At 39.9% G+C, this 27,217-nt stretch overlaps 1 protein-coding gene across 38 annotated transcripts in view; it reads left to right on the top strand.

Annotated features, from left to right (window-relative positions):
• Positions 1-5,083: 5,083 nt before the first annotated feature.
• Positions 5,084-27,217, top strand: part of ASPH (aspartate beta-hydroxylase) — a 213,598-nt gene continuing 191,464 nt past the window's right edge. For 20 of the 38 annotated variants that reach the window (XM_063817142.1, XM_063817145.1, XM_063817140.1 and 17 more), the window contains exon 1: positions 5,329-5,713. In XM_063817142.1, coding sequence (XP_063673212.1) covers positions 5,599-5,713 — 115 coding nt within the window. In that variant the 5' untranslated portion in view covers positions 5,329-5,598. Of the gene's footprint in view, positions 5,714-27,217 lie in introns of all 38 variants that reach the window. The other 18 variants (XM_016959514.4, XM_016959513.4, XM_063817134.1 and 15 more) reach the window with 6 other exon arrangements.

Below are 27,217 nucleotides of genomic sequence, written 5' to 3'. Positions count from 1 at the left end.
AACGGATTTGCCAAAAGAGAAATGACTTTGTTATGTGATGAAGTCAGTATTATAGCAGTTTCACCAAGAATGACAAAATATTCTGGACCACTTGTTTATTTGCCACAATATGTCGTGAAATAATTTTTTAAAGTAATGGATATTGTACTTCTTAAAGTAAAGAAATACTGTAGAATTTCAAATACATTAGTAGTGGTCTTTAGGTTAATAAAATATTGTTGCAATGATACACGGAGATCCTCTCTATTTTTTATGCTTGCAAGCTCTTTGGCAAAGTCTCTCAGGATTTTTTTTTTTTTTTGGCATGAGCTGGTAATATTTGTCATGTGGTTATGAAATTGCAGAATAGAGTCAAGTCAGAATGATGACAGTGCAAAAAGGACTGTGTTAGTACTAATTTTATGTAGTGTATGTGTGATTTCCCGTCAACTGTCAAGAATTTAGGTTGACTAATTGATCCAGTTTTGCATATTGTAATAACACTATTCATTTTAAGGCAAATCCTTCTGATTTATATATTTAGATTTGATGACATTGGAGGATTCTAGAAGCTAGTTTCAGGATACTTTTCTTTAGATAAGGGACTTGTATCCAATGGAAGAGGCTGGTTATTTTCATGAAAGACAAAGAAATAATTACTTTACTTAGACACACACACATACACACACACACACATACACTCTCTCACATGATCCTTGAAGCAAATACAGTTTAAGTAAAATTATTATCTTGCAAACAATTGAATTATTGAGATTTATCCACATTGTTTCCTTTTTTCCTCTTACTTTCTAACTACTCCTAAATCACATTAATATGTCCTTTATATACTATGGAATTGCCATGACTGTAATTTCTTGTTATTCTCTAATGTTTGGCTTTTTCTCCATGTTTAAGTTTCTTTCTGGCATTAAGTTTGAGACTTAAGAAGAGTCAGTTAATTCCATCATTTCCCTGTGCTAGAAAACTCAAGAACTGGCAATAGCACTTACTTAAATGTTATTTGATAGAAAGGAACTTTGGCTCTAAGAAGTACCAATCTTGATAGGAAATTTAAAGAATTGAAAGGAAAAAGGAAACGATAGGTTTCTTAACTAATGTGACTTCAGATCCTTTTACCATATCGTAACACAATAGTACTAACTCAAATCCATTTTAGACTGGATTTAAAATCACTTCTGCTCATATAAATTTATTCTATTTATTTATGATGTAGATATTAGTCAGGCTTATTTTTTCTAGGTAATCTGAAGTCAAGCTGTTTGGTGAAAATGACAGTTCATTTGCGTGTTGAGATATGACTCATATGAGGATAATTGCTTTGAAAACACTGAGTAGGGAATGCCTTCAAAATCCTCCTATACTTACCAATATCCTTTCGTTGCAACAAATTTCACTAATATAATATGAAAAACATATAAATGAATCATGACCAGTTGAAATTTATTGTTTTCCACTATGGTCTTACTATGGCAAATAAAGATGAGGAAATACTCAGTTCCAGTTTGCAATAATAAAACTTCACAGTAGGGAGACTGCATAAAAATGAGAGGCATTTTCTAGGAAGCAGGTTAAAGTGGAATTTTTAAAACGATGCTATAGTAGGTATAAGTAAGTCCAGAAATATTAATTTGGAAGGAATTTGACTGGAGGTTGTAAAGGGTCATCAGAATGGAAAAAAAAAAAAGTAGGGCAAATGGTGTCCTCCAGTTCTCACTTGCAAATCCCACTGAAGGCAGTGGAAGGTTTATGGAAATACCTGAAAGACACATTTGACCTAGTTCAAAAGCTCTATTAAATTAGTATTTTAATAAATTGTCCTAGATAAGTCTTGTCTTTATGGTCCTTTTAACATTATTTCACCCAGGGTTCTTCATAGTTTGCTTGAAAATTACAGAAAAGAGGAAAAGCTAACAAGGGACATTTGACTTCTCCTTTAATTTAAAAGATACTAAAAGATACTTTGTCTTTTTCACAACCATGCTGAGAAAATGTCCTTTGTAAAGAAATATATGAATCCTAAGTAAGCTTTGCGTTTTTTGATGCCCATAATATGGGAAGTACAGACAGATATAAAATGTATAGTTCGGTTACTTAGCTTGAGGGAATTCAGTCCCTGAAATGAAACTGTGTCTAGAACTGATGGCATCTGATTTAAGTTTTATTCGATAATACTGAGCACATAAATGTTATCATAGTTGTTTCCTCAGGATACAAGAAAGCGCTAGGTAGCCTCTTTCTTTCTGTGATTCATATTTACTAAAACCTCTATTTTGGCCTGATATTGCCCAAGATACACAGCAATGTACCTTGTCAGGGGTACCAGATTTAGTTTCTGGAAATGCAGGAGCAAAGCATCACTTAATGGCATTTTGGAGTTAGCTATAAAACAAATTTGATTTCCTTAAAAAGATAGGCTTTGATAAGCACTTACCACTGGGTTTCAGACCTATCTTTGCAGGTAGGACCAAGGAGGCTTCCTGGAGACATCCATTAACTGAAAAGGGAGCCAGGTGAGACTTTCTCCACTCAAAACTATGTCTTATCCAGGAGGAATAATTTGGAGTATAGACTCTGGAGCCAGTCCAACCAAGTTCACATCCCTCCTCTATCACTTACTAGCTTTGTGACTGTCCCAGCCACTCCAGCTGTGGCTGAAAGGCTCCAACGTACAGCTCAGACTGTGGCTTCAGAAGGTGGAAGCTCCAGGCCTTGGCAGCTTCCACGTGGTGTTGAGCCTACAGGTGCACAGAAGTCAAGAATTGAGGTTTGGGAACCTCCGCCTAGATTTCAGAAGATGTATGGAAACGCCTGGATGCCCAGGCAAAAGTTTGCTGCAGGGACAGGGCCCTTATGGAGAACCTCTGCTAGGGCAGTGCAGAAGGGAAATGTGGGGTCAGAGCCCCCACACAGAGTCCATACTGGGTCACTGCCTAGTGAAGCTGTGAGAAGATTGCTACCATCCTCTAGACCCCAGAATGGTAGATCCACTGACAGCTTGCACTGTGCACCTGGAAAAGCCGCAGACACTCAATATCAGCCCGTGAAAGCAGCTGGGAGGGAGGCTGTACCCTGCAAAGCCACAGGGATGCAGCTGCCCAAAACCATGGGAACCCACCTCTTGCATCAGAGTGACCTGGATATGAGACCTGGAGTCAAAGGAGATAATTCTGGAGCTTTAAAATTTGACTGCCCCACTCGAATTCAGACTTGCATGGGCCCTGTAACCCCGCTGTTTTGGCCAATTTCTCCCATTTGAAATGGCTGTATTTACCCAATACCTGTACCCTCATTGTATCTAAGAAGTAACTAGCTTACTTTTGATTTTACAGGCTCATAGGTAGAAGGGACTTGCCTTGTCTCAGATGAGACTTTGGATTGTGGACTTTTGGGTTAATGCTGAAATGAGTTAAGGCTTTGGGGGACTGCTGGGAAAACATGATTGGTTCTGAAATGTGAGGGCATGAAATTTGGAGGGACTGGGGCAGAATGATATAGTTTGGCTGTGATCCCATTCAAATCTCAACATCAAATTGTATCTCTCAGAATTCCCATGTGTTTTGGGAAGAACCCAGAGGGAGGTAATTGAATCATGGGGGCCGGTCTTTCCTGTGCTATTCTCATGATAGTGAATTAATTCTCATGAAACCTAATGGGTTTATTGGGGGTTTCTGCTTTTACTTCTTCCTCATTTTCTCTTGCCACCTCCATGTAAGAAGTGCCTTTCACCTCCTGCCATGATTCTGAGGCCTCCCCAGCCATGTGGAACTGTAACTCCAATTAAACCCCTTTTTCTTTCCAGTCTGGGATATGTCTTTATCTGCAGTGTGAAAACGGACTAATACAGTGACCCTACTTTGTTTTATCTCTCTGAGCTTCTCTAATTTCTTTAAAAAATTGATATGACTACAGGGTTTTGTGAGAATTTAAGGGTAAAAATATCTTCGGTGTGGGGGGTGGCTAGAGCATTGTGTTTTGAAGTTTAGCTCTCATTTTTAGTTTATATGAAGCACCATCACTCAGATTTATTTCTTAATCCAGTTCTCCACCTCCTTCATTGAGATAATATAATAGAGGGTTGTAAGGGGGCCCTGAATGGGAGAAAGGATATATGGAGGCAGAAGGAGATGCCACAAGATAAAAGCTGAGAGAGCTACTTCAATAAAAACTCTGTGAACTCTCCCCTCCCACCGTCTCTTGATAATAGCCTAACACTATTTGACAAAAGGTAAAGAAAGGCATTCTCTTTATTCTGCAACATGACCTTTGGGGGGTTTCTGTGCATCATCAGGGCAGGGTCAAGCAGCATCCAACCATCCACAGGTGAAAAGGCATGGGGCCGGGGGGAGGCGGGAGTGCTTCCGAAGGCGGGGATGGGTGGGTTTGTGGGGCTGGAAAAGAGGAATGAAACCAGATGCCACAATACGACTGCTCTCTCTGGTCCCTGAGCCCTCCTGAGACACTCCCAGGGGTTGCTACGAAACATGATCAAGAGCTGTGGGTTCAGCAATTGACAGAAATGTATCAAATCACTAAGCATTTCTTGCTTGCCTATTACACATTGGGCATGGTGTTAGCAATGGTGACACAAAGATGATAAAGACGTCGCTGATCTCAAGTCCTTGTCTGGTTCAACCACGTGTCAAGACATTTTAATACTCTGTTGGGAATTCTCAGGCAGCACAGGCCCAGGCGTTAGCAAAGCAGCCAGGGATTTCAGACAGAGGGTGCCATCCAGGGTAAGAAAATGAACTTTTTGTGTCACATTTGCATTTTCATTCCTTAACTAAGAGTCTCTGAAAATACTGATGGCACAAACGAACTAAATTCCTGCTTCAGCACCAAATGGATGAACTACTACGGTTTAAGCATTGAACTAGTCCTAATATCACCATTCCAGAAATGTCTTAGTATTAATCAGGACAAGAAATAGGGATCTCTTTCGCAAAAAGCGAGACTGCACTCCTTCCTTTCTTTGTATACGGAAAGGGGACAAAATCCACAGTGAAAGGCCTAGAAGCGGCGCACTCCGCCCACGGGCGGCCCACGTGTCCACCTATTCCGCACCGCGCCCTGTCCCATCCCTATGGAGCGGGGTCTGCCAACGCTCGCGAGAGCCCTCTCGGCTTCCACGTTTGCCACGTTCCAAAGGACCGAGACAAACTGGAAAGCCGAAAGAGGCTCGCGCTCACAGGCAGCTGCGTAGCGCCCGAACAGCCCTAAGTGAGCAGGGGCGGGGAGCGCGGCAGGGTACCGCCGCCTCGTAAGGGCCCTTGCGATTGGGTCCCAGGCGCCGTCACTCAGCCTTCCGGGGGCGGGGCGAGGCCGGGAAGGGGCGTGGCCGTCGGGCGGCGAGCCGCGCTCTCTCGCCCCGGGAGGGAGTCACAAGTTCGTACACGCGAGGCCGGGCGCGCGCAGCGGGCACGCGGGTGAAGTCTTCCCAGGTGCTGCAGGCGGTGCTGAGGCACAGGGTCTGCTGCAGGAGCAGCGGCCCGAACCCGCTCCAGCGGCCCGCTGCCGCCAGCGGCTCCCGCGTCGCGTGTGTACCCCCGCGCACTGAAGGAGGTCCACCAGCCCTCACCAGCCCCCGCGGACCGTGCAATGGCCCAGCGTAAGAATGCCAAGAGCAGCGGCAACAGCAGCAGCAGCGGCTCCGGCAGCGGTAGCACGAGTGCGGGCAGCAGCGGGGGCAGCAGCAGCCCCGGGCCCCGGAGAGGTCAGAGGCCCTGCGGGGCGGGGATCTGGGGCCTCGCCTCGGGGTAGGGAGCCGGCTGGCGCGGCGGACGCTGCGGGTGCATCTCCCCAGGTCCCACCGCGCGCCGCCTCCATCCCCCGCGACGCTCCTCCTTTAGGCGCGCGGGGCGGAGGCCGCATTCGGCGGGCCTGGCGGGCGGGCGAGGGGCCAGGCGGACCGGGGTCCGAGCCCTCGGGATGGTAGTCTCGGGGAGCCCCTTCCCAGCGGTTACTTCACCTGCAGGGCGCAGCCGAGACAGAGGTTGCTGAACGACTGTTTCTTGGCTTTCCGTGGAATTGAACATGGGAGTAAGAGAACAATTTATCGTTTGCCTTGCGTGTTTTGGGGAGTTGAAAATGAGCCAAAGTCAGGGAAAGTGAGTTCCTGCCTAACCAGCAGCGTTTCAGAGCAACTCAAAGGAGGTGAAAATGGGGGCGCCGGGGGGCAGGGGGAGGGAAGAAGTTGGGAGTGATTTGAATGCTCTCGGAAATTATTTTAAATATTTTTGCTTGTATGTAGCTTTCTTAATATGCGTTGCAGTTGCCTTTAAAATAGAATGTCGTGAAATACTGAACGAGCGTCTGTATTTTTACCACTTTTACTTAAAATAAAAATCGATTGGATATTCACCTTTCTCCTCGTCCGTGTGCATATCCAGCAGAGAGAACAGATTTTTAAATCTGTTTCGTCTCATATTTCAGTGGTTCTCGGTTTCTTTTATACTTCCTTTGACTCATATTTGGGATATTGAAACTGCAATACACATGTGTATGGAATGTGAGCTGTAAACTTCACTTGAAGTGATTTAGACTCTTTGTTTTCTGAGATCTTCAGATCATGCATTCATAATATACCAAGAAAATGAATCAGCTATAGTCAAAGAAGTATTTTCTTTATAGCACTTGTCACTATCTGAACTTGTCTTATTACTTTCATGTGTGTTGTCTTTGGCTCATTCTCTCTGTATCCCCAGCTCCTAGAATGTTCCTTTCCCATAATAGGTGCTCAGTAAAGATTTGAGTAGTGAATGAATGAATGGATTTAAATGGGGAAGTAGTGCATTAAATCCATTGCACAAATTTACATTTTAAGGACTAATATTTGGATTCTAAATGTAAAGATGTACACACAGTTTGAAGTTCAATGCAAGCATATTAATTCACCTTTGACATAAGTGAAAGTTTGTGTTCCTTTTTCACTTGTTCTTAAATGTCACTTACTTAAACCTGCAGAGGGATAAGATTAATTGCCTCAGCCGACTGAGGCTACTCTTTTTTAACATCCCTAAATGAGAAGAACCCATTGTGCCTCTAAGGGCACTAAGCAGAGAAAGCTGATGAACAACTTTAATGTTAGTTGTTTTCAAAAGGTTTCTGTAGCTATTTGCCAGAGAAGCATGTCTTCGTTCCATTTCATTTTTGTGTTTATGAGGAGAGGGCTGATTGCATCTGAGGGAAGTCACTTTATATGGCCTCTTATTGGTGAGAACTAATACTGGGAAATGTGTCTCACGTTTCTAGACCTACCCCATAACTATCTGAAGCATTTTAACAGGCAAGAGATAGGTTTAGGAAATGCAGTAACTTAAATTAACTTCTCCTGACTTTCATACTCAGGCATTTTAGAACAAACTCTGCCCATATTTGAGGATCTACAGCCTTTTAAGCATTTTACACGTTGATTCTCTAATAGTCATGAAACAGACATAGTATGTAAAAGAATATGTAAAAGGGAGGAATGCCCGTGATACGAAAACAAAAGTTGATATTGGAACCCTGCATGTGACGTAATGAGTATTCTTTATCCGCATATCCGCAACCTTTTTTTTTTTTCTCCAGTAGATACTGAGTTCTTACTGTGTGCCAGATAGAAGGCACTGGGTATGGAAACCATTTCCTTCCATCATCCTAAACAGTTAAAGTGCAGTGTCGTGTATAGTAGGCTGTACTCGAAAGATAAAGCCGGCTTTTCTTTTAATGCTGTTTACCTGGTCATTAAAGTACGGACGTTGTGCGAACCATTTCCTTCTACTGGGAAAATCAAAGACTTTTTAGCAGTGTCATACTGTGAGACCCATTTAGTTTCCTGCTCAAATCATACAGATGAGGAAATTAATGCCCAGAGAAGTTGTCGAGTTCATTGAAGGTTGTTTAGTTCATGGAAACTCAACTAATTACTGGAAGAACCGAGACTAAGAACCCAGGTTTTGTTATTCATTTTGCCATGCTTGAATTTTAGGTTCTCTAGTATGTAATTGGAGTTGAACTAGATTATCAAGTTTTCTTCTGGCTGTCTCCATGAGTACTACATTTAATTATTGGAGAAAACTATGCTTTTGTCCTATCACCAATTACATTTCCCTTGACAAAAATTCTATTTGAAACACTATTTGAAATTTTAGTTTGAGAAGAAGTATATGTGTTCAAATAGTACGTTTTTTGATATGTCTTATATTGAGAGTCAGAAAATGACGGCATTGGTCACATTAAACATTATTATTTCTTAAGTTGTTGTGTAAACGTATGGGAAAAAAAGAACCCAGTCATTTGAAACATGCATTTTAGGGAAAAGGTGATTTCTTTTTTTTTTCCTGGCCAAACTTTATCTTGGTGGTTTTTTTGCTGAAAAGTGATGTTTGGAAGCTGGAATTTGGGGAATTTATATCACAGATTTTTAAAGCAAGTGTCTGCTTTTTATTTTCTTCAGCTTAAGCTGAAAAATGATAAAATGGTTTTCTACAGAGTTCAATTTTACTTTTTTTTCAGTTTTACTCTTTATAATATAAAAGAAACATGAATAAATTAGACTTCCTACCTTTATTTTGCATATAGAACTGGACTTGCATGGCCAGTTGGGCCCAGGGGAAGCCTTTTTCAAATTTATTGATTTGAAAATAGTTTGACAAAGAAGGATCATGATGTCCTTTTGGGCTTATTTTGTAGACACTCGTATGTGTAATGTTTTCTGTTTGTTTGTTTAGTTTTTCCCTTTTGAGTATCACCCCTTAACTCCCTGTATCTCCTAGCAGCTTTCCATCTCCCTGTTTATTTTGTCTGGGTGTCCTGCTACTACATTACCTTTTGCCACTAGGTGTCACTGTAGAATACGTCCCCCTTTTAGTTTGAAGCTTGGGGTTACGTAACAGCAGGTTTTAATTATTATTATAATTTAATCCATCTGTATATACTCAAAACTATTGATAGATAAGCACTTAAAAACTCTTAGCTACTTTTTAACTCAAGGTGTCTCAGCAGATTGAGCAGCCTTTTTGTTTAGGCTTAATTAGAATGAAATATATTCATGTGCTGCCTGTAAAACATTAACAGCTTCATTTGATGAGTATTTGTCATTTAGAAACACACTTCTGAGTTTAGTTTAGCTTCTTTTTTCTTTCTACTTTGAGTGTCTCTTAGATTACTAAGTAACTGAGGGATTCAATACACTGCTGATTGCATTGTGGAGCCCTTGAATGAAGAGGCCCTAGCAAAATTTTCTTTCTTTAGCCAAAGACCATCAGAGCCAATTGCTTAATCCTCCATTACTCATTCTAAGATGAAAACATAGGAGGACCATAATTCTTCCACTGCAAGAACCGTCAGCTATTTTGTGTTCAGTTCAACAGCATTTTGTCCATCCTGACCAGATCATATGAAACCAAGCACTAAATAATGTTCTGAGGGAGTTTATGAACACATTTTCCAGAGACCAGTTAACCTCTGGTGGTCTGTGGAAGTGAAAGTTCTCTATTTTGGACTATATTTTAGTCTTGCTTTAAAATAATCTGTCTCATAGAGATTATTAGAAAATGAATGTATGACATTTTCATTTTCAGCCAGTTATCAACAGAGGAACTTGGATAAAGGCTCATAGGGTCTATCCATCTTGTTGTTAGTTAATATCAGATACTTAGCCCCTGAGCTCTCTGGTTCCAATAGAAAAACCCTTTTCTCCAGAAAGCTAGTGCAGTTTGGGAGAAGGAATATGATGACCTGGATCATATCTGTGTAAGAATCAGAACCAAGAATCGCTAAAAATCTCTGTTCCCAGCCTCCTTAAATGTAAAGAATTATTATCTACTTTCTTTTCAGAGTTTTGATATCACTAATGCTGATTTCATATGCCTTTGTGTTTCTCAGTTGTTTCCGTTAAAGTACGTCTAATAGTAGGGGTGAGTGCAAAACTTTGGAGACTATAAAAGTGTAGATGTCATCAGGCCATTGCATGCTTTGACTTTTTTGATGATTTATTCTTATTTATTTATTTATTTTCATGTTCCGTAGCATCTTTGTGTTAAGTAAAATGTATATTCTTGAGATAGAGTTTATACTATGCTTTGAGGACTGCTCGATACATTTCTCTCAGCTTCTGGAGGTGTAAGTATCCATTTGCACATCAACTTTGAAGTTGGTGATTTGCCCTTAATGGCTCAGAAATCTGTAACATTATTTTATCTTACCCAGGCTCAGATATATTTAGTCTTTTGAGGTAACTCCAGCCACTGTTTTAATATCATGAAAATATGCAGCTTAGTTTGTGGCTTGGATACTTCCATATCACCTCTAAATGGCTTGACTTCATTCTGTACCAAGGTACAAAAATGTTTTTCAAATGAACTTCTCTTTAATAAACCCTGTATGTACATATAACCTATTTACACCCCACCTAAACCTCCGGGGAAAAGCCTCAGCCATCTATCGGGAAATGTGGAGGTGCAAGGGCTGCTTGCTTCATTATCTGCTGCCAGTGTCTGCTCTGCACTGCACATGTGCGTGTGATGAGTTTCTCTGGTTTGGTCCTGCAGCTCTGGCCATTTTTATTAGAGGACTAAGGATTCAGGATGTTCTTTTCTTCCCTGTGTACCACTGTGGGAGTATAGTCTGGAGGCCAGTGCTTTAACTTTTTTTTAATTATACTTTCTTCTGGTACTGCTGGGAGCCAAGATGGTATTTTCTTGTTAGTCATTATTTTTAAAATTTTAGTATTTTATTCCCCTGATGTGAGGGATGCTTCAGGCTTTTGTCCTGCATTTGATCTTTGTTTTTCAGGGATGTGTCTTGGTTACCTTTGGCTGATGTGGTTATCTTTTAACGGCAAATCACTGAATGTAATTCAGTTCCTATCAAATTGGCCACAGCTGAGGACAAATTTGGTCTAGATAACCTATTAGACTCAAAGGAAATGTTGAGCTCCCTTGGTGAATAACTCTTTTTAAAAAGAAAATCATCTTTTGAAGGATCTGGGCTATTCGGCCCCCTGTGAGATCCAGGTCACTTGCCTAGTCATGTGACTATCATCATCTGCCGTAGATACTATGTGTGCTCCAGAGCGGAGAGCGTTGGTGAATTGACTTGGTTGAGGGTTGGGGGGCTGGGGGGTGGGAGTGGTTGCTGTCCAGTTATAGTCAGGTTTCCAAGGGCAGCCACTATCTCTGTACTTGGAGAAATGCTAGCACTTCTCTCCTACATGTGTGCCCACACGTTGAACCCAGTGACTCATCCTGTACTTAAGACCCCAAGGATCAGTCTTAAATTTAAAGTAGGAGAATATCCTTTGATAATTTTATTTCACAACCAGCACTGTTGTAACTGCCTTTTCTCATATTTTACATAGGTTTGACAGCCATTTCTACCATTCCATAGTGCAGAGTCACTATTATTTTGTTGTTCTATCCTGTCTGTAACTTCTTTTTCTTATTTATTATTCTTCTAATATACAGTTTTTGTCCCTATCTTTCACAGGCTGCTTTCAATTTCAATTTTCTTGGTATACTGGAAAGACTCTTTTGGTCTTAGTTTCACTTGTAAATTTTATTTAGGTCACTTAATTTTTTAACTTACATAAACCTCAAAATCTGTGTTGTAAATATTTGTTGAAAGAATATCTAGCATTTAACTACTTTTCCATTCTTTGAATCAAGTCAATTTGTATAAGATGCTTGTCACTGAGTTTTTGTGAGTTGTTTCATGGATTTGCTTTTTGGCAGAGAGCTAGTTCTCTAACCTTTATAATAAAAATATTTCTGTGTATTGCTCTTTAAAATTGTATGTATTTGAAATAGTACATATTTAAGCCTATAAATAATTGTAGAGAGTAATGCAGTGGATGCCCATGTACTGACCATATAGGCGAAGAAATGAAACATTATCAGATTCCTAGATTTTCCTCTCCTGTGGTATTCCTTCCTAACCATTGTTAAACATTTTATGGTAGTCATTATCATAAATACAGGTATATATGCACAAAATAATATATAACATGTAGCACATACACATTATGTATCCACACATGTAAACTGTATCTATTATTAAATCAATGTATTTGAAAACTGCCCAGGAAGTATATCTATATCCCTATGTGTAGAAATATACCTATACACACACACACATATATGTATATATACTGTATAGCACGTATTAAAAGTTTTGTGAACAGGCTTCTACTTGGCATACTATTTTGACAGCATTTGTTTGAAATTCCTCCAAACTCCAGTTCTTTATTTTCACATATGTAGTTCTACACCATATGAATATGCCTTGCTTTTCATTTAGCCATCCTATCGCAGGCCACTTTTTTTCTTTCAAATAATGCTGCCCTGTACGTTTATGTGCGTCTCTCTCCCCATGCATACATGTCTGAGTGTTTTTCTAGGGCATAATCTGGAATTGGAATTGTGGGTCATAGAAAGTACACACATTAGACTTTACTGGATATTGCCATTTTTTAACCCCCAAGTGGTTGTATCAACTTACAGTTCTGCCCCTAATGAATAAGAGCTTGTTCTGTGCCATCATCACATTATCAACATTTGGTGAAGTTTAATATTTGCCAGTTGAGTGGCTGTGAAGTAGTACTTGAGGGTTTAAACTTGCATTTTTCTAATTACTAGTGAAGTTACTGGTAAGAGTAGCCTTGTGTTTCCTCCTTTGAATTGCCTGTTTGTATATCTTGCCTATTTTTCTGTTTTTGTTTTGTATTTGTAGTATTGATAGGTAGAATTTTTTTTTATATCCTGAACCTTTAGATTATTTGTGATAAAGGCCTTCTCCTAGTCTGTGTTTACTCACATTTTCATTTTTTATGGTATACGTTGTTGAACAGAATTTTAAGATTTTAATATATTAATAGAATTTTTCTATTTTGTACTTTGTGGTTCACACCTTTATACTTTTTGTAAGACACATAACACAGATGTCATGAATTATTCTTGTATTTTCCTCTAAAAGATCTGAAACGTTGCTTTTTTACATTTAGATCTCTGAACTACCTGGTGTAGCATTTTATTGTATATTTTGTTATTAGGGATCTAATTCAGTATTGTTTTTTAAAAAGGGCCAATGAGAATGTCCTGTACTGTTAGTTGATTTGTCATCTTTTTACCGTAGTCTGCAGCATCACCTCTTGTGTATGAATACGTCGGGCTCTATTTTGTTCAGGCATGTAGAAGCAACACCAAACTGAGTTGCTCACTATAGCTTTGTAATGAGTCCACATATCTGATAAGGCATGTCCTTCTACCCTGCCTTTTTCACTATTGTGTTTGCTGCTTTGGGACCTTTCCTCATCCATTTCTCTAGATTTTAGAATCTGCTTATCAAATATGTTCATGAAAAATATTTGAGAATTTTTACTGGCATTGTATTGAATCTATAGAACAATTTGGGACAAATACAGATGTTTATAATACTGAATCTTCTTATACATGCACCTGGCCGGCTGGCCTGCTTTCTCTTCTTTCTTCTTTCTTCTTCTTCTTTTTTTTTTTTTTTTTTTTTTTTTTTTTGAGTCACGGCCTCGCTCTTTCACCCAGGCTGCAGTGCTGTGGCAGCCTTGACTTCCCAGGCTCCAGTGATCCTCCGACCTCAGACTCCCCGGTAGCTGGGACTACAGGCATGCACCACCATGCCTGGCTAATTTTCTTATTTCTTGTACAGATGGGGTTTTGCCGTGTTGGCCTGTCTGCTCTCAAACTCCTGGGCTCAAGTGGTCTGCTCATCTCGACTTCCCAAAGTGCTGGGATTACAGGTGTGAGCCCTGCACCCGGCCTATAATTTCTTATGTATTTAAGTCTGACAATTTTTACAATCTTATTTGAAAGTCATATACATCTTTTATTAGATTAAGTCTGGGTACTTTATATTTTAAAAAACATTTTCAATAGTATTTTTCAATTAACATTTTTAAATGAAACTTTAAAAATATGTATCCAAATTAAAAGAGTTCTGTAATGACTCCACCATGTAGATGCTACAGCAGTTAACATTTTGATAGATTTGCTTTGTCATATCTATCAGTCAATCTTATTCTTTCATGCCTTTCGAAGTAAGTTGCAGGTATTAGTATATTTCACTTTCATAAACATTTACATGTGCCTGTAGCTAACTAGAGCTTAGCATTTGTTTGTTTTTTTTTTTTCCCTCTGAGGTAAAATTTTCACGTAGTGAATTGCACAAATTGTAGTGTCTGATCTGAGGAGTTTTTATATCCATTTCTACCTTTGTAAAACAATAACCTATTAGGATAGAGAATATTTTCATCACCCTGTAAAGTTCTCTCAAGCCCCTTTCTTGCCTCCACCTCTGCCATCAGAGGCAGCCATTGTGCTACATTTTTTGATCATAGATTAGTGTTTTCTATTCTAGAACTTCTTTTGCAAGTACTTTTTTTTGTAAAGTCTCCTTTCACTCAGCATAATATTTTTTAGTTCATTTATGTTGTGTACACGGTCACTTGTTCCTTTTTATTGTCAAATAGTATTCCAGTGTCTGACTATAGCACAATTTTTTTTAAGCTTTTATTTTAGGTTCAGGGGTACATATACAGGTTTGTTATATGGGTAAATTGCATGTCACAGGGGTTTGGTGTACAGATAATTTTGTCACACAGGTAATAAGCTTAATACCTGCTGAGTAGTTTTTTTGATCTGCACCTTCCTCCCACCCTCTACCCTCAAGTAGGCCCCCGTGTCTGTTGTTCCCTTCTTTGTGTCCATAGGTGGTCAATGTTTTGCTCCCACTTATAAATATTAATAAGAACATGGTTCTCTGTTCCTGTGTCAGTTTGCTTAGGATAGTGGCCTCCAGCTCCATTCATGTTGTATAGCACAGTTTTTTAACCCCATCTTTTATTGGTGGACACTTGGGCTAGTTTTGGGTTATTATGAATAAAATTCTATGAATATTATAGAAGCCTTTTTTGACATATGTTTTTATTTCTCTTGAGCAAGAGAGGGATTACTGGGCTATAGGGTAGGTGTATGTTTAGTTTTATTAAGAAACTGTTAAACTCTTTTGCAGAGTAGTTGTACAATATATTTTATACTCCCACTAACAATGTGTGGAATTGGTTGTTCTACATATGTACCAACATTTGGTGGTGTCAGTCTTTTTAATTTTAGCCATTCTGGTGGGTGTGCCGTGGCTTCTTACTGTAGTTTACATTTGCAATTCCCTGATGAATAATGATGTCAAGCACTTTTTCTTGTGCTTATTGGCTACACCCATTATCTTTAGTGAAGTTTCTTTTTTGCCCATTTCTAATTTTATTGTTTTTTGTTGCTGAGCGGTAATTCTTTATGTATTCTGGATAGAAGTTCTTTTCAGATATATATAGCACATATTTCTCCCAGTCTATAACTTACCTTTTTATTTTTTTATTTTTAATGCTGATATTTATTTTTTCTTTTCTGTTTTTGCTTTCTGTGTTCTAAGAAACTGCACATTCTCAAGTCTCAAAGCTATCCTCTTTTATTTTCTTCTAGAAATTTTATAGTTTCAGTTTTTATGTTTATGAGCATTTTCACATTAATTTTGAATTAGATTTATATTTTTCTATATGGAATTTCAGTTCTAGCACGATGTGTTGAAAAGACTTTGCTTTCATTATTGGATTGCTTTTGGTGCCTTTGTCAAAAAGCAAATGACAGTGTAAGTATAAATCTGTTTCTGAGCCCCTCTGTTTTTTTGTTATCTATTTGTCCTTATGCCTTTACTTTATCACAGAATCTTGATTACTCTAGCTATACAGTAAGTATTAAAACTAAGTAGTGTAAATCCTCCTAATTTGTTGTTCCTTTTAAAATGGCTCTAAATAGTGTAGATACTTTGTGTATCCATATACATTTTAGAATCACCTTGTCACCTTCCACAGAATAAAGCATGCTAGGGTTTATGATTAGGATTGCATTGACTCCGTAGACCAACTTTGGGAGCATTAATCACAGTGATATTGCACATTCTAATTTATGATAGTGGTATATTTCTTCATTTGTTAGGTTTTTAGTTTCTTTCTGCCTTTTTTTTGTAGATTTTGCTATGGAGCTCTTTTTACGCATTTTTCTGTTAAACATTTTTCTAAATATTTTGTATTTTTTGATGCTATTAGAAATCGTATTTTTAAAATTTCATTTTCCCATTATTTGCTGCTAGGATGTAGACATAGAACTGTTACATGCACCTTATATCATGTAGCTTTGCTAAATTCATTTATTCTAGTAGTTTTTTTTAAGAAAATAGATTCTTTGGGATTTTCTATGTAAATATCATGAAGCCCATTAATAGAAACAGTCTTACTTCTTTTCCAGTCTTTTCTTGCCTTACTGCACTAATTAGGATTTCCAGTATCATGTTGAATACCAGTGATGAGAGTAGACATCCTGGCTTTGTTTCTGATTTTAGTGGCAAAGTATTTAGTATTTTACCATTAAGTAAGTAAAATATTAACTCAGGGTGTTTTGTAGATGCTTTTCATTGGATTGGGGAAATTTGTATTTCTAGTTTGAGAATTTTGTCAAATACTTTTTCTCACTCAAAGTCCCACTTGGTTGATTTGAATTGTCCTTTTTATATATTGCTTTATTTGCTAATATTTTGTCAGCAATTTTGCATCTGTGTTTATGTTAGATGTGGGTCTGTAATTTCCTTCCTTTTTTCCTCTCCTCCTCTCCTCTCCTCTCCCCCTGCTTCTCCTTCTCCTCTTACTTCCTTAAGAATTATGATTAGTACGGAATATTTTCTCTGCACCTATTGACATTATATATTTGGTTTTTCTCCCTCCATACTTTAGATGGTAAATGATAACAATAGATGCTCTAATTTAAAACCATCCTTACATTTCTGGGAAGAATCCAGCGTGGTGGTTTTATATATTTTCAGTATTATTGGATTAGTTAATAGATCCATGAGTAAAACTGACCCAACATTTTCTTTCCTGGTTTTGTTATCAAGGTCATATTCTAGCTGCGTAAATGAATTTAGGAAGATTTTTTCTTTTTCTGTTCTTTGGCATAGTTTGTATATAAGTAGTTATTGGGGGGCTGGGCGCGGTGGGTCATGCCTGTAATCCCAGCACTTTGGGAGGCCAAGGCTGGTGGATCACGAGGTCAGGAGATCCAGACCATCCTGGCTAACACGGTGAAACCCCGTCTCTACTAAAAATACAAAAAAAATTAGCCGGGCGTGGTGGCGGGCACCTGTAGTCCCAGCTACTCAGGAGGTTGAGGCAGGAGAATGGTGTGAACCCGGGAGGCGGAGCTTGCAGTGAGCCGAGATTGCACCACTGCACTCCAGGCTGGGCGACAGAGCGAGACTCTGTCAAAAAAAAAAAAAAAAAAGAAGTAGCTATTTGGTAAAACTCATTCGAACCTTTTTGTCATTTTACCCCAACACTGGGTGAGGTGTGGGTAGACATGAGGGGAAACTGCTTTGCTTTTTAAATGTTTACAGGACTACTTAAAATTTCTGTGTCTTCTTGAGTTAGGTTTGCTATGTTATATTTTCTCTTGGTAGGTGAATTTGAGTAAGTTATATTTTCTAAAACGTTTTCTGTCTTTGAAGTTTCAAACTTACTGGCAAAAAGTTGTGTATGGTTTTAGTGCTTCTTGTAAACAGAATATAGCTATTGTATGTCTAGTATTACCTTGTAATAAAATTCCATTTAAAATGACTAAATACTAAGTTTCTTTAAATTGTAACTATTTCAGATACTAGGAATGTTTTGCTAAGTTTATTAAAGTAAAAATTCTTTATAAAATACATGGGATATTCTAACATCTGTGAGAAGGTAAGCCATTTAATACTGGTAATTTGGTTTAATTGACTTGATATGCTGCTCATTTTCTTCCTTAAATGGTAATAACTAGCAATACGTACATTGGTTTGTTAAAAATTGAACTTTCTTCATGACTAAAATATAATGCTTATTTTCTTGAATCTTAAGATTTATTTGATTATTTGGTGGTTTCTAGCTGGTCCATCTGTTTAGTTGTAACCAGTAAATAAACCTGGAGACCTAGGGAGCCTGGCATGGATCCAAACATAGCCCAATGTTTCAATCACATATTTGCTTTGTAACATTATTAAAATGAAATTAACTTATATGAAGGTGGAAAACTCTTAAGCCCCTTGTATTTATTTTATAGTTTTTTTCTAGAAGTAGTACACTATTTGTGTTAATAAGTACCCAAGCTAATTTTTAGAATTACCTTGTTATCAGTGAGACATTTAAGATGACTGGGTAGGATAGAGTAACATTGAGTAAGAGCACAGTTCACTAGCTTAAGTACTTTTACTGATTTGGAGTAAACTTGAAATAAACTATGTATGTTCAACACCTTCCTGCTCAGCTGGTCCTTCACCAGTGCCTTGTGGTCTTAGTGTGCTTTTAGCTTATGCTTATTCGTATTTTCAATGCCAGCTATTTCACATCTTCACCAACTTCAGCCAATATCTTACTATTTATCTTTCAGTTGTGGCAGACGGCAAACTACAGTGAGAAAAAAAGCAGAACAGTGGGGCCATCTCTGAGGCTGGGGATGGGGTGCAATGGAAATGGCCATGAGGGAATTTAAGCAGAAATATTGATGTTCTAGATCTTGATAGGGATCTGGGTTACATGTTGTATACACTTGTTAAATCTCAGGGAATGTATACTTAAAATTTATGCATTTCATTTTGTGTAAATTTCACTTTAAATAACTATAAAGAAATGTGTAACTATAGTTTATGATACTCATGCCAAATTATTTAGGAGATGTGTGCTGATGTCTACAGTTTACTTTGCAATGCATTATACAAACAAGGTGATGATGTAAAGGGATGAATAGGTATGCTACAAACAATATAATACCATGTTAATATTGTAGCGGAATCTAAGTGTTATGAATCCTTTCAGCTTTGTTGTGTTTTGGAAATTTTCATACTAAAACATTGGGGAAATTCTTACGTTGTTTGTTTCCTGTGAAATAGCCATTTTTGTGGGTCAGAAACTGACAATTTCCTGTGGTTGAGCCCGACATATGGAAGCACATTTTGTAGCCATTTTATTGAGGCATCTTTATCTGCCTGGATACTAACAGGAAATAGCTTCATTTTTCTCCATTCATTATGCACAGTTGGGATAGATTAATCTGTTTGCTCTTGGTAGCAGAGGATCTTGACCATCTTTGGGACAGAACTTAACATCTCAGTCACTCTTTTTAAAAGTCTGTCTGGATTAGAGCTGATCTCATTTTCGGTGCTTATGTTCCTGTCTCCCCTTTGCAGCAGGGCAGGAGGGGAAGGAGTGAGTGTGCTTTCCTGTGGTTTGCCTTTGGGGCTGTGCTGGGGAGGAAAAGGGGGTGAGGCCCCTCTCAGTCTCCTCTCTAAGTTGATAAGATTGACTGGCATGGTTATTCACAAGTGACAGGTGCTCAAACACTGCCCATGTGAGTTCTTTGAAAGGCCTGGTATGGACCCTCCCTGTGACACATGACTTGGTCCACCCTCAATCCCCTGGGCCTCCACTCCTGGCAGAATACTTCATCCCCCCTTGCTCTTGGGAGCCCATTGTGTGTCAGTCAGCCCTTTTGAGTGAGGTGCTGGCAAAATGGTACAAGCGCTGGTACTTCCCTGCTGCCCTCTTGGATTTGTGGGAAGCTGACATTTTGCCTGGAGCTTGAGCTCCCTTGTAGCCGTCACCTTTCTCTGTAGCCGTCATTCCCCAGTTCTCTCTGCTGTTCAACTAGGCATAGCGTGGGCCATGGAGTCCGTTGCTTGAGTGGACATCCACTGGGGAATGAGAAGTCAATCTCCCTGCAGGCACCCTTGGTCTCTGACAGGCATTCTCCTGCAGAGAACTCTTGATATCTCTCTTAGAAATTTTTAAAGTTTTTATTATAAAATGGAATTTTTTTCACAGTCTTGCAAGTAAACTATGTGCCTTCCTCTATAATACTGCTTTTTAAAAAATTTTCTTAGGATTTTCTAGGGTTGATAGAGTGAAACTCACAGTTAAGAGAAACTTTTTGATTTTTTTTTTCTCATTGCAACTGTCTGGTGATTTAATTTAAAGAGTCGAGATTTTGTGAATTAGAATAATGAATTTTTAGAATTAGAAGAGACATGAGATAATATACTTCATTTATTCATTATTTTTCATTTTACTGAGGCCCATGAAACAAGGAACTTGCCTTGCAGTACCTGCAGTACCCCTCTCTCATTTGTCTTATGGCGAGGGATTTTTGGAATTTATAAATAAATATTTGTACCTTACCAAGTAGATTGAAATATGAGATTCACTATTCTACAGAAGTGTGGTTATTTAGCTTTTGGCAAAGTTGTGAAATTTTTACTGATCTGTGTGTAGGAAAAGTCAGACTTCATGCTGTTAGGGTGAAGGCCGCTGTTAGGGCATCACCTGTTTATTCAGTTGATCATGGTTTCTGCAAGAAGTTAGGCAAACCATACAGTCTGAAGGAATAGTTCTCACAAGACTGCCCTCACTTCAGGCACCAGCTATAATTTTGGGGTCCCCAGGGTCCTCTGGAGATCACAACTGATATGGCATGTCCCAGCGCCCACTTGGTTAGGCTGTCCAGTGGCCAAAGCCCCCAGGCAAAGACACTTATCAGGCAGAACATTCCTGGGATCTAGAGACCCCACTGAAGTAACCAAGGGCAAAGACCAGACTTCTCTTTGGGTAAAGTTAATTGTTTATGCAATTTTTTGTTGCAGCCATTGTTGGTGTTTATTACTGTTACTCACTTTTATTATTAATTTATTTAGTAAGAGCTTGTTGGCCATCTGTGATATTGTGAAATATATATTTGGTCTTCTTCTTGTTTCCTGACATACATCTCCTAAAACCCTTGTGGTCTCCCAGAGTCTTAAGAGTGTCTTTCGCTAATAATTGACTGGTGGCTAACAGCCCCTAGATAGCTTCAGGACGGGTGCTGGTCACAGGAAAGACAAAGGCATCGTTAGAAGATTGGAACTTTCAGCCCCACCCCCAACCTCTGGGAGGAGAGAGGGGCTAAAAGTTAACTTGATCACTAGTGACCATTGATGTAATCAGTCATTCCTAAGTAATGAAGTGTCCATAAAAAACTAAAAAGATGGTTCCTGGAGCTTCCAGATAGCTGACAAAGATTAATAGAGGAGGCAGTGTGCCCAAAGAGGGCATGACATGTGTTTAAGTTTAGCCTAAAGCTGCCTCCTTGCCTATTTCAAGTTCAGCCTAAAGGCTTTTCCATATGTAGTAAATCGTAACGTAACTAAATGAATAAACAGACTGTAACCTACCCTTGTATCAGTCACAGAATTTTAGTCAATCACGGGGACAACTGTTCAAACTATATTCAAATATGGCAAACACTAAGCTGTAGCCAATCCAGCTGTTTCTGTGCCTTTTTCTGTCCATAAGTATTACCTGACCTTGTGGCAGCCCTGGAGTCTCTGAACTGCTTCTGGGTCCTGCCCAATTCAACAATTGTTCTTTGCTAAATTAAACTCTGTAAATTTAATTTGTCAGCCAGGTGTGGTGGCTCACACCTGTAATCCTAGCACTTTGGGAAGTGGAGGTGGGAGGACTGCTTGAAGCCAGGAGTTCAAGACCAGCGTGGGCAACAAAGCAAGACTCTGTCTTTACAAGACATTTTTTTTTTTCTAATTAGCTGCATATGGCGGTGCATGCCTGTGGTCCCAGCTACTCAGGAGGCTGAGGTGGGAGGATTGCATTCAAGGCTAGGAGTTCAAGGCTACAGTGAACTCTGATTGCACTACTGCACTCCAGCCCGGGAAACACAGTGAGACTCTGTCTAAATTAAAATCAAATAAAATAATTTTAATTTGGCCAAAGTTTTTCTTTAAACACATGGAAACTTGGCACTTCTTCCCACATACCTTGCCCTATGCATCTCTTCCATCTGGCTGTTCATCTGCATCCTGTGTAATATCCTTTATAATCAGCTAGTAAATGTGTTTCTCTGAGTTCTGTGAACCCCTTTAGCACATTAATCAAACTGGAGGAGGGGGTGGTGGGAACCCCGATTTATAGCCAGTTGGTCTGAAGTATAGGTGACAACCTACTACTTGTGACTGGCCTCAGAAGTAGAGACAGTCTTGTGAGACTGAGCCCTCAACCTGTGGGATCTGACACTATCTGCAAGTAGATAGTGTCAGAATTGAATTGAATTAGAGGACAGCCAACTGGTGTCTACTGCAGAATTGATCGGCTGCAGAATTGATTGCTTACTTGCTGGTGAGGAGAAATCCCCACATGTTTTAGTGACCAGGGGCTGCAGGAATATTCTGTGTTGACTGTGGGGTGAGAGTACAGAAGGAGAAAATATAGAGTTTTCCCAATATCCTTATACTATCCCCAAGATGTATTATAATTCATAATTGTATCAACTGTTTTTTGACCTATGGTTTTCTACTAACTCAACTGTAAGACGTGTGTTTTATAATTTACAGGATTCTTCTGTGTATGCTGTGCTAATGAATTTTTGTATTCCCTCACTTTCCTCCCCATTTGCATCTGTAGGGCACTTTATTTTAAATGCTGGATTCTTTTGCTCCAGAAAGTGGGAACTGGTGGGGAGGAGGGCCATGGATCTTTTGCTGTCAAAATAGGTTAAAGTCAAAGAGTCTTCATGGACACAACTGTAAACCAGTGGTAGTTGTCCATATTGGCAGTGTGTCCTTGTCTCATTGCCTTGAAATTTAGAGTTAAAGCAAGATTAAGCTTTTTTGTTTCTTAGTTTTGAAAAAATAACCTTTTTTATTCATTGTAATAACTTTTCTCTCACCACCTCAGAGTTTCTCAGTGGACATAGCTCATCTTCCTTTACACCTTTTGCTTCTCTCAGGCCAGTGAGAGACTGTCTTATTTTGAACACCATGCTAATAATTATCACCCACCCATGTGGACAATTGACTAGCCCAGAGGAGTGCTTTTTTTTTTCTATGAGACCATCTTCTCTATTGAGTGCTCTGTAGGGAGAAATAATTACGTTTGCAGAGCCGACTCATTAGGCCTGGCTTGAGGAACTAGCCTGTGAGGTTAACTACTATTTATATTGTGTTTTTATCTTCTTATCAATGGTGTTTGGGTCCATCACAAATTCGTATGACAGGCATGGGTGGACCCATATTTTGATTCACATTCTCTGCTGCAGTAAATCGGTATTAACACAGAGGTGTGGGCTAGGGCAGTAGCTCCTTAGCTGGGTATTCTAAAGGATAGTAAAGGTTCCAAAAATACCTGGAGGCTGATATAAATGGGTATTGCTGATATTTCACTTTCGTTTACTAATACTGAAGAAAATGCAAGCAGCTTTCTCAATTTTGTTTTCCTAAGTTCTAAAACTCATGGCGCCCCTTGTCATTCTTCCAGCCATGGTGCCTTTCTACACAGGGGCAGTCAAGAGAGCAGCATCTGGTGTTTGCCAGGACAGGTGGAGGAGGCTACAGAGCCTGTCCTACCTGGCCCCACTCATGTACAGCCCATGTGACAGTCATCCAAGATCAATCAGGGAGGAATTCACCTGAGATAGAACTGTGAAAACTTGGTGAAGGGACGAATCTGAGTCTGAAATCAGAGTCTAGAAACCACTGGGCTGCTTTCTGAATTTCTCTCTCTTAGCTATTTGTAGGTCTTTTCCTCTAGTGAATTAATTTTAGGATCATTAAATTCATGGAGATGGGGAAACCTGAAGTGACTTGACAGCCCAAACAACTAAGCAATAAGTTGCTCCCTTATTTCTAGTGTTAGCAGAAGAAGTTTGATTACTCATACCATATCAAGGATTTGGGAAGGAATGTATCCACTTATTTCACAAGTGATTATTTTATTGAGTTCCTAGTAGATAGATCCAAGGGAAGTGTACAGTAATGAACGTGGCAGATTCAGTTCCTTGTTGCATGAAACTTACATTCTAGAGGTGGAAAGAGATTAAGAAATCAGTTGTTGTATAGTTGTCTAAGTAGCAGTGTAATAACGTGGTAAAGAGGTGCACACTGCTGTGAGAGTAAGGGAAGTGAGGAAGGCTTCCTTGAGGAGGTGGTTTGTAAGCAGAGAGAGCTGGCAATAGCTGGGGTGTGGGGGTTGTATGTGATGGTGCAGCTTTGACATAATTATGGGAAGAGGGAAAAGTCTGGGCTGAGAGCCCGAGACAGGAAAGACCATGGTCAGGTATTTTGGGCAGGAGTCTAGGCAGCTAGCGGGGTGACACAACACTAAGACTGGAGCCACGGGCTGGGGCCCCATCACATGGAGCCTTCCTTGTAGGCCACATGGAAGATGTTGTATTTTATCTCGAAAGCAGTATTAAGACATTAAAGGATTTTTAACAGGTCAGTGCTATAATCAGATTTAAAAAATATTTTGGCTGCTGTATGGAGTAGAAAAGTGTATGCTAAGTTATTGAAATCACCTAGGAGATGATGATAACTTGGATTTTGATGATCACAGTTGAAAGAACGTTGGAACTTGAGACAGAGTTTCTCACTTTTTAATGTCATGGCACACGCAAATGCTTTTAAAAACTATGCTGTGGTAAATGGACAAGGGTGACCCAGGTGCTGAGGAGAATCCATATCTTGGCCTCATTGTAATCACCCATTTGCAACAGCCAGATGATAAACTCAATTTTGAGAGGTGAGTTTTTGGGACAAAAGTCAAGGATGAATCCTTGTGTTTTTGTCTAAGCAACTGGCTTCACAGAAGTGCTTCTGAGATTTAGGACACTGAACAGGAAAGGGGAAAGACCATGGTTTATTGTGTATATGCTGAATTTGAGGTTTTTGTAAGTCATTCAAATAGGATATTGAGTAGACACATGGTTGTGGAGCTCAAAGGAGAGAAAAAGGTAAGTCATGTAGATGATAGCTGAAGTGAACTAGAGAGGTGGCATAGGAACAAGTATTACAGAATTTTCACACTTAAAAATCAACTAGATGAGAGTGAGCTAGCAAAGGAGACTGAAAACTACGAAGTTTAAAGAGGTGTTAGGAGTGCCACAAGATTCTGAAGTCATGAGAGTCGAGGGAAGAGAGTGTGGAAGAAGGAGGGAGAGTTCTGCTGAGAGGGTCAAGTCAGATGAGGACTGAAAGTTTTGCATTGGGTTTAATGACATGGAAATCATTGATGTGACATTAGAGCCACTATGCTGGAGCCATGTGCAGAAACCAGATGGAAGCCTACAGGTTGTAAGGAGTGAGTGGGAGGTTAGAAAATGAAAACAGAGAAACAGCGGCTCTGTGGAGAATTTCATCTGTGATGGGAAGAGCAAGATGACATGGGGGCTAGCAGCAGGATGGAGGGAAACCTGGCAAAGGCAGTGAGGCTGGGGGAGAAGGGGCGAGAAGAGACGGTGCAGAGTGCGAGGTAGCTGAGGAGAAACTCGGAATGGATGCAGGCTAGGGCAGGTTTGTGTGCTGGGCATTGGGCACTCAGGATAGCTTCCTGCTGAGGGTTCTGTTTTCTCTGTGAAGTATGAGGCTATGGCAGTTTGAGTATGAGGAGGTAGGATACATTGGGGGCAGAGTTTGACATAGTCATCATAAAGAATGGCAAGGTGAGTTTTTAGAGAATATGGGAGGGTGGCAGGCAGCACCGAGGCCCAGCTGAGGCTGGCTCTGCTGTGTTCAGTTCCTGATCTTGATTGCGTGAGCCCAGCTGCCCTTGCCTCCATGGCGGGGGATACTTGTGTTCACCCAGGGAGGCAGTCACGGCAGTCCACGCAGTGAACTGATAGAGGAGCAACAAAGGCTCATGAGTCGCTGGAGTGATGTAAATGGTCAACTGTGGAGTCTAAGATGGCCACTGATGGATATGAAGGCAGGAGGTGAAGAGGGGATATGCAGGAAGCAGAAATAAGAGAACTACAGGATCCAAGAAGAAAATGTTGAGGAAACAAAGTGGAGATGTAGGAAGTTGTGATCAAAGAGTGAATGTTCCCATTCTGTGCGTCGTGTGGTGAGAGAACCTAAACCCTTGCATGTGGAGGTGGCCTTCCCCAGTGGTGGTGGCCGTGGGAGTCTGTCTAAGCAGGTTTGACTTGTGTCTGCAGAGTTGCATTTTGTTATTTGGTAATACTGGTTGTTTAGTGTTAGTTTGAAAATGTTATAATTCTCTCCTGTTAACTTTGGGTACGATGTGTAGATGAAAAAAATTTTGTTTTTGTTTTAAAGAATCATATTTTCACTATCTCGTGACACTTTACAGTCATTATGATGGAGCCAAAAAAGCAGAGCCTTCTCAGCAGGGTTACGGAATCTGTTAGGATGGCTGCTTGTGCCATCCAACAAGAAACAAGGTGTGAAGAGGAATGTGAATTAGGTTGCGTTTATGATGAGGTCCATGGTAAGAATGTAAGAATGAGTGTTGGATATAAAATGGAGGCGAACAAGGTGTCTGGGGATGAAGAAATGAAGCAAAAAGCACCTGTCTAGCTGGCCACAGGGATAGACATTGAAATCACATGGTTACGGCTGGACTTGGGGTGTAGAAGACTTCCCTGAGCATGGGGTGGGAGTGGGAAAGTCACTGGAGGTGGTGGATGACAGCAATGAGGCACAGTGGAGGGTCGGATAATTAGATGTCATAGACCACAGAGGAGCAGGGAGCAGGGTTTTGTTGTTGATGTCATTACTTTCTTGTTTTCTTTTTTTTTTTTTTTTCCTTCTGGTGGGTAAGGAAATGATGGTCTGGAAATTGGTAAAAGCAAGAACTACTTCCCTTCCTTGAGACCCTGAGAATTAGGGACCGCTGGTATAGTATTCTTTGTATGTGGTCCCTAGACCAGCAACATCAGATCATCTGGGACTTAGCAATGCCAATTCCAGGGTCCCACTCCAGACCTACAAAATTAGAAACTCTGGGGGTAAGGTTGGCATCATGTCTTAACAAGCCCTGTTTGACTCTGACGTGCTCAGAGTTTGAGAACCATTGCTGTAATGATAGCTGATCCGGGGTGAGGGGAAGGAAGTATTCAGTGCTGACTCATGAGAAGGCTGATGGATTTTCACCTGGAAGGTTTTTGGAGGGAGGTAGAACCCTCGACTCAGTGGGCATATGTCCTGGCCCCCCTGGTTGCGAGTGGCATTAGGCTGATACTAATGGTCTCAGAACACACGTTGGAAGTTTGGTCTTTGCTTAGACTTGGAGTTGCTATTAGTACCAGTAGCTGTTACAAGGAATAGTTAACTTAGTGTCATTTTAGTTGCGTTT

Source organism: Pan troglodytes, chromosome 7 (assembly GCF_028858775.2).
Source record: "Pan troglodytes isolate AG18354 chromosome 7, NHGRI_mPanTro3-v2.0_pri, whole genome shotgun sequence".
NCBI classification, from domain to species: Eukaryota; Metazoa; Chordata; class Mammalia; order Primates; family Hominidae; genus Pan; species Pan troglodytes.
The sequence above is the reverse complement of the archived record's forward strand: the minus strand, read 5'-3'. Positions and strand labels throughout refer to the sequence as shown.